A 15,405-nucleotide genomic window follows, 5' to 3' on the forward strand; every position below is an offset into this window, starting at 1 on the left:
TAGGTGTCGAAGTGCTGAATCAGACTCGGAGCGGCGCGTTAAAGGACGAGCAAGTGGCCACGATGGATGGGCGACAGATGTGCTGTTGAAAGAACGCTTGATAGCCATCAGAGCTTGTATCTGATGATTCTAATCCAAACTCAGTTATTGGGCGACAAATGTCGAAACAGTGGGGTTGCGAGGACACCTAGTGGCGAATGCTTGCCAGTAACATTATATTTAAAAAAAAATACAGCACGTAAAATGTGTGTTATGTACGGACGTTTGTCCGCCACGCCCATAGGGTGCGCGCGTTACGCACTCGGAACAAAGTGACAGTCCACTAGCAGCTTACTCCGCTTACTGTGTTTTATTCCAGCTACTTGTGCACGTCCTGCTTGGTCAGTCAGGTAAGTATTTTGCCCTCGCTTCTAATCATGGACAAGTTTCCATTGTCTATGACGCTGTCCTCGTTTGACCTTTTTTTGAGGGGCGGAACACGAATCCGCTGGACTGTTGCTTCCAGGGCCACCATTCCGTTTTTGCATTCATGATTCGAATGCAGAGATGAAGAGGGGAAAGTTCTTTTATATCGCGTTACAGTCGGTCCTCTTTATGACATATAGCATTGTTTTTTCGCGCAAATATTGTTTGTGACTATCCTGCTGCTTTGTTTGTTAAACTAGCCGCGCAAATTGGAGTCACAAGCTAAGTCCGTCGTAAACCGAGGACTCCTTACAAGCTGCTACGACTTGGAATTTTTGAGTAATATTACTGACGATTACCTCATACAGAACAAAAACGGTGTCTCCTTTACAATCCCAACTATTTGCATTTGAAGCTATCAAACTGTCTTGTTTGTTCCCTTCAGGTGTCAAAAATGGTTGTTCTGTCCAAGGAGCACGGTTACGTCGTGCTGACTGGCGTTGCCAGCATGATCATGGTGGGACACTTGGCAATTCAAGTGGGCAAAGCTCGCAAGAAGTACAATGTGCCGGTGAGCTGAGAAAGAAATAAAACAACAGTGTACATCAGCAGACGAGCTGCAGCATGCCTGGAAATTGCCTTTTGTGTGTCTGCACGTTCTGATCACATTGTGTGTGCCTTTTTGTGTTGTTTTACAGTACCCCAAAATGTACAGCGATGATGATAGTGAAGAGGGCAACATTTTTAACTGTGTGCAGCGTGCACACCAAAACACGTGAGTGGGGAACGTGACGGATAATCATGACTGCACATGAGAGACACAACAAAGATGGGTTGGGTTTTTTGTTTTCAGTCTGGAGCTCTACCCTGCCTTCCTTTTCTGTCTGGGTGTTGGTGGCCTGCATTGTCCTGTAAGTTGATCAATATCACAATTAAGCCAATGCATAACAGACACGTGTTACTATCAGACAAAAATGTGTGTGTCTGCTTTTAGCGTCTCAGCAGTGGACTGGGACTTGTTTGGATCATAGGCCGAGAGGTTTACGCGCATGGCTACTCAACAGGAGGTGAGTTTGGAGTTTTGTTTTTGTATTCAATGGCACTCAGGTAATTTGAAAACAAAAATTCTCATTCAGATCCTCAAAAAAGAATGCGGGGAGCTTTTGGCAACGTGGCTCTGCTGGGGATGATTCTGACCACCGCCAGCTTTGGACACCACTTGTTGGGCTGGACGCGGCCGTCTTTGACGTCTTGGTGCGATGCCGAAAAATGTTGTTGAATGGCAGGAGCCATCCTACAAACACAACTTCACCTTTGCCACCGTTTAAAACAAGTAATCCATCTTCAGTGACCTGACTGGTTTTCCATGTCGGGAGTGGCCTCACACAGTTAAGAGTTGTAGAGTGTTGCTACCAAACTAGAACTGCTTTTTTTTAAATAAATGGAGTTCAAGTTCATTCATTGTCATGAGCATGGTTTTTTTCCCCCCCTATGAGTGCAATTGATTTATTCTTTTGTCAATAATCTACTAGATTTCTGTCAATTTAGTCAGTGTTCAAAGTCCACATGGCATACCTTGATGGATGAGTGTCTTGCTCCGAACTAACAGGTCGCAGACAATAGAACCTCGCCCTCTTCCCATACATGACAACTTTAGTCAGTATTCAAAGTCCACATGGCGTGCATTGCACCGAACTAACAGGTTGCAGACAAAAGACCCTCGCCCTCTTCCGACACATGGCTCGTGATGGTCATTCATGCCGTGGGTCCTTCTAAAGGCAGCTTTTTTTTTTATTTCAAACAAAGGTGCAACACAGATGAAGACATTCAAAAGCAAAGCAGAGAAAACCAAAACAGTTTACCGAAAATTACTGAAAGAACAAAGAGACCTCTCAGGGCACACCAGGCTTTATTCAATAGGGCTCAAACTTTGGTTTCTTAGTTCATTATCTGCACATCTACTCATCTCAGCAATCAACGGGGAAACTACGCCACCCTGTGGCTAAAGTGAGATAATTCACACGAATGAATGGGGGGGAAAAAAAGACAAAATATTCATAAATAAAAACCACTGAGATTATTTACATAAATAACAATGAAATGGTAATTTAATAAAAATATATAGGTAGGAAAAAATAAAGTATCAACGCACGCACCGCAAAGCAATGACTCCCCCCTACCCCCCCCCCCCCCCACACACACACACTTGCCAGGGATGAATCGGTTAGGAGAATCACCATAAATCCAAAAACAAAACCAGATCTCATCTCATCCCCTTGCAGAGAGTAATTTTAAAAAGTCCACCGAATCGCTGTCTTTGCTTCTGTTTGTCGGAGCTTGTTTCCGTTACGTGATACGGGGCCGGCCGACCGGCTAAAAATATCCTGAGGGAGTCGCATGGGTGGGCTCTCGTATCGACACAACAAAAACAAAAAAGCTGCAGATACCTTCTTGATCATCACACCTTTTCCTCGCCGCTTGCATGGAGCAATTTGCAAGCATCTCTCATTTGCATCCCTGCGCAGCCAATCAGGTGCAAGTGCGTCAGAGACGCTCCTATTGAATGTCGTTCTCAACCGCAGCTTTTTCCCCCCCAGCTGTTATTTTAACTTTCTGAGAGTAAATGTGCTAGGACAGAGTCATTCGTCAGTGAATGACGGCCGGACTCCATGCAAGTCCATTGAAGTCCATCAAGAGGTCAGTGTGGTCACGTGTCAGCGTGGACAGCTGACAGCCGCTCTTGAGTGTCCTCCGGCCGCTCGCATTCACACACTTTGGAGAGCTGTGTGTGCTTTTCAACTCTTTGTTGGCCCTCTTATCAGTAGTGAGGCCTAATGGACGTCCAGCATGGGGAGACGTTCACCTTGCACCCGACGGCGGGTGCAACAAATGCCGACGAATTGCAGGAGGTCACAGTGAGCAATGTGGAGGCGGTGAGTTTCCTTATTTTCATTTTTTAAAATTATTTCTTTAATGCTAAAGACTGTATTTAAATATGGGGAACTCTAGTTCTATACGCCGTCTTGTATTAAAAAACATTTACGACAATTAAGCAATACTTCTGTGTACCGCTAGAGGGAGCTTGGGTATCACCTATTAACAATCTGATTGGATACTTATTAAGCCGCTTGGAAGTTTGTAAGGCAATGTTCCACTAAATATGAAATCCTACCTTCAGTTTGATGAATTCTCATGTGTGCTGGATACAGAAAACGACAAATAAGAAAGAATAAGTAAGAAGTACGCAAACATTTCATTGGAAAACAAAAGCAGTTTAAAGAGACAGTGTGGAGAGCTCTGGCCGACCAGACGTTTTTGTAACGTGACACCAACTATAAGCATTTGCCATTCTAATAATAGCAAACACAGCATGCTTGGGATCAGTAACTAATTTTTTTTTGTCACTCTCTTCAATCAAGTGGTCCTTCAGTATGAATATTTATGCCAATTGATTGCAAGTGAGTGAACCCCACTTGTCTTACAGGCTCTCTTCCAGCTGTATTTCGAACCAGACATGGAGCACAAGAATGCCGCCCAGAAGTGGCTGAGCCAGGCTCAGGCGTCCGCCCAGGCGTGGCACTTCTGCTGGGCCCTGCTCGGCCCCGACAAGGTCTGCTCATCCACTCCAAACTTGACACGGGCTTGTTGCACACTCACAAGGCCAGGCGCAAGTCATAGTCCCGAAAACACATTTCAAGGCAAAATAATAAATGAAAGGCATTGAAAATAGCAGCTTAGCACTTTGGTCCACCGTGTTTGCCTCCAGCTTCTCTGGTTTCCTATTTACGTTATTGTCGTGTGGTCCACAGCTCCCAGAGGTCCAGTTCTTTGGAGCCAGCACCCTCCACGCCAAAATCTCCTCGCACTGGAGCGACCTGCCTGCAGACCAGCACGAGCACCTGAGAGCGCAGCTCCTTTCGCAAATTTTGCACTTCTCCTCCGGCCCCAAAATGGTTTTAACCAGGCTGTGCGTCGCGCTGGCCTCCATGGCCCTAAATTTAATTCCTCACATGTGGTCGCAGCCGGTCGCCGACATAGTGCGAGCCTTTCAACCTCAGGGCCCTGAAGGCACGCAGGACCCTCAGCAGCACTGTCTGGCCCTGCTGGAGCTCCTGGTGGTGCTTCCCGAGGAGCTCCGGAGCAGCCGGCTGGCGCAGAGCCGTCGCGGCCAGCTGAGGGAGGCTCTGGCCGGGGAGTGGGGCGCCGTGTGTTCCCTTCTGCGTCAGCTCCTCCAAAGCCAGGACTCGTCCATCCGAGTGAAGGAGAAAGTGCTCCGCTGCTTGTCCAGCTGGGTGGGACTGGATGTGCCACTGGGGGAGACTCAGGAACTGCTACAGGATTGTTTTGCCACTTTATCCAACCCGGAGCTCTTTGACACGGCTGTCGAGACCATCGTCGGTACCATCTCGAAATCCGACTGCCAAAGGTCTGCAGGGCAACTGAGACTTGTCTTGTCTTACCACCGTAACTCATTGACCTCGTACCCGCAGGTACGGCAATTCTCTGTGGAGTCTAATGCCGCTGGTGTTGGGTCTCCACGATCAGCTGAAGACAGCAGCTCAAGACGGGGACATGGAGACCTCACACGGCATCTGCCGCATCGCCGTCGCCATGGGCGAAACACACTGCAGGTGCGCTCGCATGGTCGCCGATCCATCGTACGGCTGAATTTGGACACGTTCGGTTCTGATCGAGGACAGGGTGTTGCTGGAGCAGGTGGAGCACTGGCAACAATATCTGGCCTTGGTCAACATGATTCTGTTCTGTACCGGCATTCCCGGCCAGTACCCAATCAGCGAGACCACCAGCTCCCTCACGCTCACTTTCTGGTACACCCTCCAGGTGGGGACCAAATGTCAATCTGCCAACCTTGGACAGGCGTGCCATCTTTCTTGGCTTTCTTTCTGCTCAGGATGACATCTTGTCTTTTGAGGAGGGGAAGCAGGATATTTATCTGCAAGTGTACAGACCCGTTTACTTCCAGTTGGTGGATGTGCTCCTTCGCAAATGCCACTATCCCTCCCAGGAAGAGTACAACTCCTGGACTTGTGACGACAAGGAGCAGTTCCGAATCTACCGGTGACGCTGATGAAATGAAGCATTTGGTCCTTCGAGGGGCGGGACAAGTTTTTTTTTTTGCTGCCACGAGTAACAGACGGGTTTACCTTCCAGAGTGGACATCTCGGACACACTGATGTACGTCTACGAAATGTTGGGAGGCGAGCTGCTCAGCGAGCTTTACGAGCGCCTGGGCAGGCAGCTGACAGAGCCGCAACGGTCGGCGCATTGGCAGGTCCTCTACCTGGTCCAATACGTGACACGCCTCCTCATTTTGGGAGCATAACTTTCTGCTTTCCCTTTTAAAGGAAACCGAGGCTTTGCTCTTTGGCTTCCAGTCCATCGCCGAGACCATTGATGTGAATTACTCGGATGTCATCCCGGGTCTGATTGGCCTGATGCCCACAATCAACATCACCAACGTCATGCTGGCAGACACGCTCATGTACACCATAGGTGCCTGCGTGCGTGTTATTCAGGAGTTGATTTCATTTTCAACTTTGGCAATACTCATAACAAGCGAGTGTCTCGTTTGAGCTGGGTTCATTTTCATGTGCCCGTGTCGCCAAGGATCCTTGGCCGAGTGGCTGGCGGACCACCCGGTGATGCTCGGGGGCACGTTAGCCATGGTGCTCCAGGGTCTCGCCAGGCCCGAGCTGTCCGTGTCCAGTGTTTCCACTCTGAAGAGGATCTGCAGGGAGTGTCGACACGATCTGGCGTCCTACACTCAGGATATTCTTAACGTGTCTCAGGTCAGACGCGCCGCTTCACAGTGTTCAGGAAAATCACATCCTAATAATACGTGCAACCCTACGTAGGACGTGCTGCTCAAAGATATCCATAAGGTAAGTGAAGAGGGTGGCAAAAAGTCAGGAAAGCACGTGTGATTTGATTTGCTTTGCTCTCGTGTGCAGAGCAGCCAGTGCATGTGGCTGATGCAGGCCATGGGCTTCCTGCTCTCCGCTCTGCCGGCCGACAAAATCTTGGCAAAAGTGCACTCGCTCATCGGCCCTCACGTGCGGCAATTGGACACTTTGGCCAGACAACCGGTAGGCAGAAAACTGAAAATGATTTTGAAGAATAATGGAATTTATTTATTTATTTATTTATTTATTTATTTATTTATTTATTTATTTATTTATTTATTTATTTATTTATTTATTTATTTATTTATTTATTTATTTATTTATTTATTTATTTATTTATTTATTTATTTATTTATTTATTTATTTTTAATTCTTTTATTTATTCATTCATTCATTTATTTATTCATTTATTTGTCTATGTCATCAATTTTATCTTCCAAAACAAATATAAGCAATATGTTGATCTCTTACAATAAATAATATTAGATTTAGTACATTTAAATATTTGGGTTTTGTACTTCAGGATTACTCTACACTGAACCACGATTAAATAGAAAAAATAAAAAAAACGATCTAATTTAATTAGTGGGATAAACCCCTCAGGCTAAAGATGATTCCGAAAATGCAAATAAGTCTGTGGCTTTATCATGTAAACCTGAAACAATGATGTGCAAACATGTGGACTGCAATTTTTTGTCTACATCTACGTAATTGATGTAAATCTCCGAATGTCTGTTTTTGCGCACGCAGGCCGATCCTGCCAGCAAACAGCCCATCATTCGCATCCTGGGAATGTTGTCCAGCCTCTTCACCGCTTTGGACGTCAAGCGACCCGCAGACGTGTTGGAGGGAGTGGCTCGCTCCGCACCAACTCACCCACAAAGCACGCTCAACCCGGTAAGCTCAACTTTACCCAGACAACAATCGGGCCGGTAGCCACAAACAAGTGCCAAAGAACTCGAAAATTAGACGGAGGGTCGATTCAATTTAAATTCAATACTCTTTTTTTTTTTTGGTGTTTAGGTTGTGGTCGTACTACAGCAAACGTACGCGTTGATCCAGAACATCCTCAGCAAATGGCTGGAAGATTCGGAGGTGGTCGAGGTAAGAAGAAATGTTGCCCTTCAATACGTGCAACCCTATTATTGACCCTCCCCTCACCCTAACCCCTCTACAGGCAGTGTGTGGCGTATTTGATAAATCCATTCGAACTCTCCTACGGGATTTCGGGCCATTGGTGGCTCAGCTGAGTGAGACGCTGGGCCAGATGTATAGCGCCTTCCCACAGGCCTCAGCGCTGGACCTGGCGTCTCAGGTGCGTTAGCGCGCTGCCCAGGAGCTAAAGAAAACACACCTGAACCCCAACTCTTCTCCTTAGATGGTTCACATCTTTGCCGGAGAGCACCACCACTTGACAGCCATTAAAAGCCTGGTTGAAGTGCTTACAGCTTCCACGCTAGCCATATTTCCACAAGGTAGGTATTTTTTTTTAAAACAAGTGCAAGTGTTTTTTTGGTTTTTTTAAATAAAGCCTGTGATTTTGTAGGCATCAGGGATCATCCTGACGTGGCAGAGTCCTTCATGTACCTTCATGCTCAGGTTGGTGGAAAACATTGTTTTCTTGCATCACGTTTCACCTCAAAACATGTGCGGACAGATTCTTAAAAGAAAACCCGAGTTGTATCTGGAATGGGACCGTCTGGACGCCAAAGCGCTATTTCACTGTGGTGAGTATTTTTATTTCCAGCAAGAATCTCAAATCCTGAGTGACATTTTAACCTCAAGTAGTTTCTTTTGGCTATGCTCAGGAATTGTGTCACTTCAATTTCCTGAAACATCCACAGTCAAAGCTGCCAGCCACTTCTTTGTAAGTTGAAGTTCCTATCAAACACTGTCAGTGTCACGGATCGGAATGGAGCAGGGTGACCAAATGCAGCTTGGACCAGGGTTGATTGAGGGAAAAGGGAGTTGGAAGGGAGGATGAGGGGAACAAGACCAACTGAACCAGCAAACTAATATAACTTAACGGACCGACCGACAAACTGGCCAAGTGAAAGAGAACTGACAAAGACCAAGAAACAAAAAAGACATCAGACGACAACCACGAACAACCGAAAGGGGAGTGAGGGGCAGACGGGACTTAAATACAAGACGGTTAACAAGAGCTAGGTGACTGTGGTTACATTGATTGAGGTAACGCAGGAGGGGCGACGCCAACAGAAACCATGGCAACATAGACATAATAAAGTCGTGACAGTTAGATGTTCAGTGGAACACCCGAATTGGGAAAACAATTTTATTAAAAAAAAAAAAAATTCTCTCTCTCTCTCTATATATATATATATACACATATATATAAGGTTACAATTTCAAAGTAGGGTTTGAAGCTAGGGTTAGGGTTTCATTCGAGGGTTCATGCTAGAGTTAGGGTTTCAAACTCGTGTTTAAATCACCCATCTCAAACTCAAGGCCCGGGGGCCAGATACGGCCCGCCACATCATTTTATGTGTCCCGCAAAGTTACTAGAATTGCAAATTGTCTTCACTTTTAGTAAAAGCTTTTTTTTTTTTAATTAAATATCTGACTAGTTTTTACTCGTCTGATTTGAAAATGAGTTGTCATTTTTCTCCTCTTGCGACAGAACGAGTGGTTGCCTCGATGTCAAGACGTGCCGCCTCTTGGCGAGGTGCTGCAGAGGGACGGCAAGCTCCTTACAGAGAGCATCCTGCATGTCAGTCCCTCTTTGAAAAGCAAAGTCTCAATTCTTTTCTTTCTTTTGCAATCGCTCATGAAATGGCATTGAATATTTCGCCTTTGGCTCGCAGGCGGTCGGCGGCGGCTCCCCTCGTAGTCTGACGGATCATTTCTCTGAGGTGCTTCTGAGTCTGAGCAGACATTGTCCGCATCTGCTATCTGGGTGGCTCCAAGACGTTCTGCAGTCGCCGGGTTTCCCGGCAGCGCACGTCTCCGCTGAGCAGAAACGCGACTTCACCCAGAAGCTCCTCAGGTGAGTCACTTCCTCAAAGGCGTTCGATGAGCTGCTTGAGGCCCGCTCGTCTCAAAACGGAAGAGCTGAGGTTAGGAAGATCTGACGAGGTTCAAAATTGAAATGGCAAATCATGGCAAAAGGGAAGCTCGCCGCCGAATGGCTCGAGACATTCTTTCTAAAGTATGTCGTCTTCTTCCAAGGGAGCAGAGCAACAAGCGTCACGTGAAGGAGACAGTGAAGGAGTTCTCTCTGCTTTGTGGAGGCCTGCAGGGGTCCGGACGCCACTAGCCCACGTTTCCTCCCGCGAATCCAAAGATTGCAAGTCAGAGCAAAATCCAACATGAAATGCTAAACAATTGTGTTACAAAGAAACACATACAGACTTGTTCTCTGAGTTCTTTTAAAAATGGATGTCAGTTTTTCAACATGTATATCTCTGCTGACAGATGATGAAATAAAAACAAAACATGATTTAAGAAGCCAACTTTTTTTTGTTTTCACTGATGGACGGGGGGGGGGGGGTCAGTACGAGGGGAAAGTGCACATTGTTGGAAAAACATAAGGACAGAAGAGTTGCGGTGCGGTGGGTGGCAAAGTGCTGCAGGTCGGCCATCTTGGTCCTCTATCGGATTCGTGTGAAAAGGTTCAGTACAGACTTGGACTCCTTGGTGCAGCGCGTCTTGCTGAAGATGTTCCAAAAGCGAAGCGTCTCATCCCCTGCGCCCGTCACGATGGCCTCGCCGTCAGGGGACACGGCCTGAGAGAGAGAAAGCGGGGAAAAAGAAAAAACAAACATTGAACTGGCTTGTCACACGGGACCACGCTGATGATATCATACCAGGTAAAGAACTCTGTAGGAGTGTCCCGTCAGCTTGGCCACCTGCGTCAGCGACGGGTACTTCCACACCAAAATCTGGTTCTGAGAGTAGCCGTGAGTGCTCACCTTGGAGCAAAGACAAAAATGGATAGCGCCTACTTTTTTTCTCCTCAGCAGTGGATTTCGACGCGCTCACCAGTTCATTGGCGTGCTTGGACCAGGCCAGGTTGCACACCTGGGAGCCCGTGTCGGTGCTCTGCAGCGCCTGACCCGTCAGCGTGTTCCAGAAGCGCAGACAGCGGTCGGCCGTGCCGCCGCCCGACGCCAGCAGCCCGTGCTGGTGCGGCGACCAGGCGATGGCCTTCACGGCGGCGAGGTGCTCGCTGTACTGTTGCACCGGGAGCAGGCTGGAGCTGTTCCACACCAGCAACTGAGAGAGAGAGAGAGAGCGGCCGTCAACGTCACTGAGAGAGGAGGCCATTTTGGATTCATGTACCTTGTTATCGTTGCCTCCGGAGGCGAGATGCTGATGGTCGGGGGACCACTTGAGACCGCACACTTCCTGTCGGTGTCCCTGCAACCGCCTCTCGGCGGAAGGCGGCGTTCTGACGTCCCGTTGCAAGATGACTCGGTCGCGACTGCCCGACGAAAGCTGCTCCCCGTTCCACGCCAGGGCGCCTTGGACGCAAACCAAGCCAGAGGCCGTCAGGGGTCAAAAAGCCTCGGTGGGGGCGGGGCCAACTTACCCACACGAGCCGAGTGGCCCTCCAAACTGGTCAGCTTTCGCCCACCTGCCGCGTCCCAGATTTGAACGTAACCTTTGTGGGTCCCGACGGCAACCAGGCTCCCCTAGCATGCAAATCCACTTGAGATGTTTTAGAATGTCAAAAAAAGGATGGCGCAAATAAGGGAAGGGCGAGTCCTGATATCGATAAAGGCTTCTTCCAATGTACCCGATGTCAGTGAAGGCTGCCGATACTATAGACAAGTAAAGGAGAGTACGTGCATTGCATCAGTAACTTTAGCTTTGTTTGCTGACATCGTTTGGGTGGTGCAATAACAGATTACACAAGATTATAATTCATATGCGGACTCATATTGGTGAGGACAAAATTGTCGCCAGATTGTACTCATCAATCTCGTCTGTTGAATCAAACAGCCAAACGCAACCAACTGCGACTTAAGGTAGCATACATAAGTGTCGACCTACAACGGGCCGGTCCTTTTATGCAGCTCACCCTCTCGTTCCAGCACACCGAAGTCACAGAATCGCCGTCCACCGAAAGGTCGCACAACCGTGTCACCTGTGAGCACACGCAAGAGAGTCAAGCACTTGGTGGAGAGAGTTTGTCGGGGGCAAAACGATGGCTCGCACCTGGCTGGTGCAGGCGCTCCACAGGTAGACGCAAGCTCCCAAACCCACACTGAGCAAGTTGCCCGTCGACCAGTCGACCAGGTTGAGGTAGAAGTCGTCCTGCAGCTCGGGGGCGTCCAGCACCTTGAAGGGGATCTTGGAGATCTTGCGGGCAGGTTTACGAGGAGAGCGGAGCAGCTTGTGACTGCGGCGGCAGAAAGTCAGCTTTGCGGCAAAGCGGAACAAGTTCCAGAGGAGAGCGAGCGAGCGAGCGACCTACTGTGGCGGCTTACCTCTTGTTAGTAAGCGGCGAGAGAGAGAAAGGTGAGACTTGGTTGTCGCCGTCAAAAGGCGTCGACTTGGTGCGGACGGCGTACTGTGTGGTTCCAAGATAGACGGCGTCATCTCCACGGATCACCAAACAAAAGAACGGAACCGGCCGGGGCAGTGCGTACCCGAAAGAGGCCGTGCGAGCAGACGGCGCGTCGCCTTTCGTCCGCGTGAAGGTCCGACACCGACTCGATGCCCGCGCCTAGCAACTCGTTCCTCAAGAGGGCGGCGTACGCCACCGTGTCTGTCGGCGGTCATATCGCATGCTTGAGTGACATCATCAAGGACGCCGGACCTCGATGGCCGACCGAGAGGATTCCCCACCTTTGCCTGAATCTGGGCTGGCATCTTTTGCTTTTTGGTTCTGGCCAGGGGAGCGACAGTTCTCCTGAACGGAGAAGGAAGACAAACGTCTGGTCAGCCCAACGAGCGAGTGGGCGGGCCACTTTGTCAGCAATGGATAAAGGGCTCACGTTGGCGGAATGAAAATTGATGCTCCAGTTGCTTCCAGCGCGGGTGGGGATGAAGCGGTCCCCTGACTTCACACTGATGGGGCTGCATGTAACGCTTCCACACTGGAGAGCCAGAGAGAAAAAGTGCTTTTGTAGAAATAAATTAGTTAGCCAGCATGTGAAATAACCAATATTATAGATATATCAGAAAAAGAAACGCTTGTCATTTTTCAGTTTGCAATTTTGAAGCGAAAAGACACATGCTTGATCAATGGAGACAGCAACACTGCCATCTAGTGGACGGAGGTGGAACAGCCCTTTTGACACCACATTTTCTTTAGCCTGTGTGTGCAAATCTTGAATCCAAATTTAATTGTGCGTACCCGCTGGTCCACGAGCGCTCATTTAACAATTCATAAGCAGAACTGAACGTGCACAAATAAGAAATTATGTATAATGTGGGAAATGTCAATCTTCCACCACGATCTCACCCTACTCAGCCGGGCCTCAGCGGGCAAGTTCTGGAGGTTGATTTGCCTCAGAAGACGCCTCTCGTACTCTTGGTCCATGACAGACGTACACCGAGACCCCCCACCCCCCTCCCTCCCCTCTGATGCCCCCCCCACCCCCCTCCCCGGTTTAAAGCTCCGTTCGTGCCCGGTGAGGGAATCCACGCGGAACCTTCATCTGCAAAGACACACAATTGCTACGGTCACATCGTTGCTCCAAGTGTACATGGTTATTTTATGTTACATTTCTAAGAAAACGACAAAGAACGGCATCACGGTGAGCCAGTAGCTGCCTCACTGTTGACATGATCACAAGGCAGCCATTTAAATGGCAGCATGACGTCATTTGGAGCCTCTTACCTCACTGGCCATACGCTCAAGTCACGAGATTGCGTCTTGTTCGGAAATCGTCGCTGTCACCCGACGTAAGCGCGAGAAGACGCACACTGCTGGTGTTTACGTTCTCAACAAAAGATGGCGACGGCATCAGCTCAGCTGCAAGACATCGGCTGGATTTGAGTGACTCCAAAGCGACGTCTATTGGTGGAGCCGAGCTCCTACACGCTGTCGACTCAAAAGGGTGATTCCCACTTATGGCCACAAGGTGGCACTGCTGCCGCACTATCCCGAAAACAGACGTAGAGTCGACCCCCGCGTACTCGTGGGTTGTCACTTGCGGATTTTTTTCAGTTAAAAATGTTTCATATTTAAAAAAAATTTCCAGTTTTGATTTATTTCGTTCTCCATGGAAATCGTAAATTAAATGTTTATCAATGTTTTTCTTCAAGATTTTTTTTGGGGGGGGAGTGGTTGCCATTATGTTTGGTATAATTACTCAAGTAATCTGCTGCTGCTGTAATGGCAGTGACCGTCACGGTCGAGAGCCCGTGTGGCATGTCTGCTGTCCTTCGAATCGGCACGTAGGCCCGTCTGCCACGTTGCCCTTTGACACAGAGCCACAGTGATCCAACCGATTGTATATTTACGGTACATGTTGCTGTCATCAGGGTGGACGCATTTACTCAGAATGCCTTTTCTGGGTTAATGAGAGACAAAGCCCATCATGCACATGCTCAGAGGTGACACACTCAAAGACAGATACAAACATTGGATATAATTGTTACTTTTATAAATGTGAGATTTTGTTTTTATTTGAAAAACCTCAATAATGGTTTTGGACGTGCCAGTGCACAGCCACACGAGCAGACGGTGACATCTGACAGCATTGCACGTTTTGGCCACAACATAATCATATCTACATCCTTCCATCAGGGCCACGTTTGAGGAAGGCAGCGTCTGCGGGTACCGGCAGGGTGGAGAGATAAATTTGGCTTCCTTATCGCTCCCGTAATAGAGAACAGGCCAATGGGCACACGGGAGGTTGGCTCGCTGTGCTGCAGCGCAGTTTGATCCTTAGAGGAATTCACAACAACAAAACAAGCGGCTGATCGTATCTCTTACATCTCATCGGACAAAAACAAAAAGGCGCTTTCGTTATTGTAGGTGGCCAGTGTTTTTCCGATACAATAATCCATTTAGAATTGAAATGGAACATTTTGAGTGCCAAAATGTCTTTACTCTTACAATGCTGGGATAAAAAGTAAAAAAACAAAACAAAAAAATCGCACGATAACCTGATGCTTGATGACATTTACGGGGAAGCACCCATCCTGTTATTGTCCTGCCGTTGCATTTTCATTTTGTAAGAGAGCAGGACTCCTACATGCAACCTTGTTTTCAGGAAGCAAATTGCTCTCTTATCCAGATCCAAGCGCATCAGTCTTTCTATTTCAGCATTCTTCCTTCCTCGTCTGTCTGAGCTCAGCGCTGCCCTCCACGCTTGAGGCCCGCCCGAGCTTCCATCCAATTCTGCTAATATTGCCTTCCATTTTTTCCCCTCCACTGCCCAGTCGCTGTCAGTCCAAATGAAAACAAACAGCAGCTGGTGAGTCAAAACTTCAGGAAGACGTTTGTTTTCATAACGAGGATAGGGAAAGAGCCCATTTGTTTTGCAGGAAGTGGCTCTTTTCCTCCCTGCCTCAGCCAAAGCTTGCGGGCCTTCTCGGGGACCCGGCCGATACAAAGCTGAGGAAAGGGGGGGCGAGCGGCCAGGAGGAATCTCCGGTCTGGTCCAGCCCGAAACCAGACCGGTCAGAGACGCCACTGGCTGCCAGAGGTGGATCAGTTGCTTGACGTCAGTCGGTGACAAACCGCTTGACTCGTGTTAGAGGTTGAAAGAAACTCCCTGCCCATTACCGCGGCGGAAAAGTGGAGCAGTTCCATGGAAGAAGAAAAAAAAAAAAAAAAGAAGAGATCCTCGACTGAACTTGTATTTACTGTAAATAGACGGCGCCATCTATTTTACAGGATGTCCAGGAAAGTAGTTCAGATCTTCTGTTACTGCTACGTCCTGCCTTCAACTTGACCCAAATCTGAGTCAGCTAGCCCAAGAAAGTCCTTATTAAAAAATATTGAATAAGAATGATTTATAGGTGGATATGGGTAACGGTAAAAAATGATTTGACTGAGTATGATGATAATTGTCAATTGTCGGAAAAAATAAATCACCGACTGTCTCACCGTTATCTTTCTCAACCAAAGTTGAAAGTCATTTTCAAGTTTTTG

At 48.1% G+C, this 15,405-nt stretch overlaps 3 protein-coding genes across 7 annotated transcripts; 2 read left to right on the forward strand and 1 right to left on the reverse strand.

Annotated features, from left to right (window-relative positions):
- The first annotated feature begins 230 nt into the window (after window positions 1–230).
- Window positions 231–1,862, forward strand: mgst3a (microsomal glutathione S-transferase 3a). The gene is made up of 6 exons (XM_061294880.1): window positions 231–389; window positions 851–976; window positions 1,104–1,180; window positions 1,259–1,316; window positions 1,400–1,472; window positions 1,542–1,862. The coding sequence occupies exons 2-6, from the start codon at window positions 860–862 to the stop codon at window positions 1,682–1,684; spliced, it is 468 nt and encodes a 155-aa protein (XP_061150864.1). The 5' UTR covers window positions 231–389; window positions 851–859; the 3' UTR covers window positions 1,685–1,862.
- Window positions 1,863–2,824: 962 nt separating this feature from the next.
- LOC133165303 (importin-13-like) lies at window positions 2,825–9,797 on the forward strand. 4 transcript variants are annotated; one of them, XM_061294850.1, is made up of 22 exons: window positions 2,826–3,338; window positions 3,890–4,015; window positions 4,215–4,358; window positions 4,428–4,831; window positions 4,896–5,036; window positions 5,106–5,247; window positions 5,318–5,484; window positions 5,578–5,698; window positions 5,772–5,919; window positions 6,034–6,215; window positions 6,282–6,308; window positions 6,378–6,512; window positions 7,080–7,226; window positions 7,353–7,433; window positions 7,507–7,644; window positions 7,708–7,804; window positions 7,876–7,928; window positions 7,987–8,056; window positions 8,138–8,196; window positions 8,971–9,060; window positions 9,155–9,336; window positions 9,519–9,797. In XM_061294850.1, exons 1-22 carry the CDS (start codon window positions 3,240–3,242, stop codon window positions 9,604–9,606), a joined length of 2,841 nt encoding a protein of 946 aa, XP_061150834.1. In that variant the 5' UTR covers window positions 2,826–3,239; the 3' UTR covers window positions 9,607–9,797. The 4 variants fall into 4 exon arrangements, with proteins under 4 accessions (XP_061150835.1, XP_061150836.1, XP_061150834.1 ...); XM_061294851.1 differs by having other exon boundaries at window positions 2,825–3,338; window positions 4,215–4,831; window positions 9,526–9,797; XM_061294849.1 differs by having other exon boundaries at window positions 4,215–4,831.
- On the reverse strand, window positions 9,702–13,323 carry fzr1b (fizzy/cell division cycle 20 related 1b). 2 transcript variants are annotated; one of them, XM_061294873.1, is made up of 13 exons: window positions 13,141–13,323; window positions 12,763–12,958; window positions 12,293–12,394; window positions 12,144–12,207; window positions 11,945–12,063; window positions 11,783–11,865; window positions 11,511–11,694; window positions 11,374–11,439; window positions 10,882–10,984; window positions 10,632–10,813; window positions 10,332–10,565; window positions 10,157–10,237; window positions 9,702–10,075 (listed from the first exon to the last, which is right to left on the reverse strand). In XM_061294873.1, exons 2-13 carry the CDS (start codon window positions 12,838–12,840, stop codon window positions 9,941–9,943), a joined length of 1,431 nt encoding a protein of 476 aa, XP_061150857.1. In that variant the 5' UTR covers window positions 12,841–12,958; window positions 13,141–13,323; the 3' UTR covers window positions 9,702–9,940. The 2 variants fall into 2 exon arrangements, with proteins under 2 accessions (XP_061150857.1, XP_061150856.1); XM_061294872.1 differs by having other exon boundaries at window positions 10,157–10,261.
- Between the last annotated feature and the right edge of the window lie 2,082 nt (window positions 13,324–15,405).

The sequence above is a fragment of the Syngnathus typhle genome, linkage group LG13, assembly GCF_033458585.1.
Source record: "Syngnathus typhle isolate RoL2023-S1 ecotype Sweden linkage group LG13, RoL_Styp_1.0, whole genome shotgun sequence".
Classification (NCBI taxonomy): domain Eukaryota; kingdom Metazoa; phylum Chordata; class Actinopteri; order Syngnathiformes; family Syngnathidae; genus Syngnathus; species Syngnathus typhle.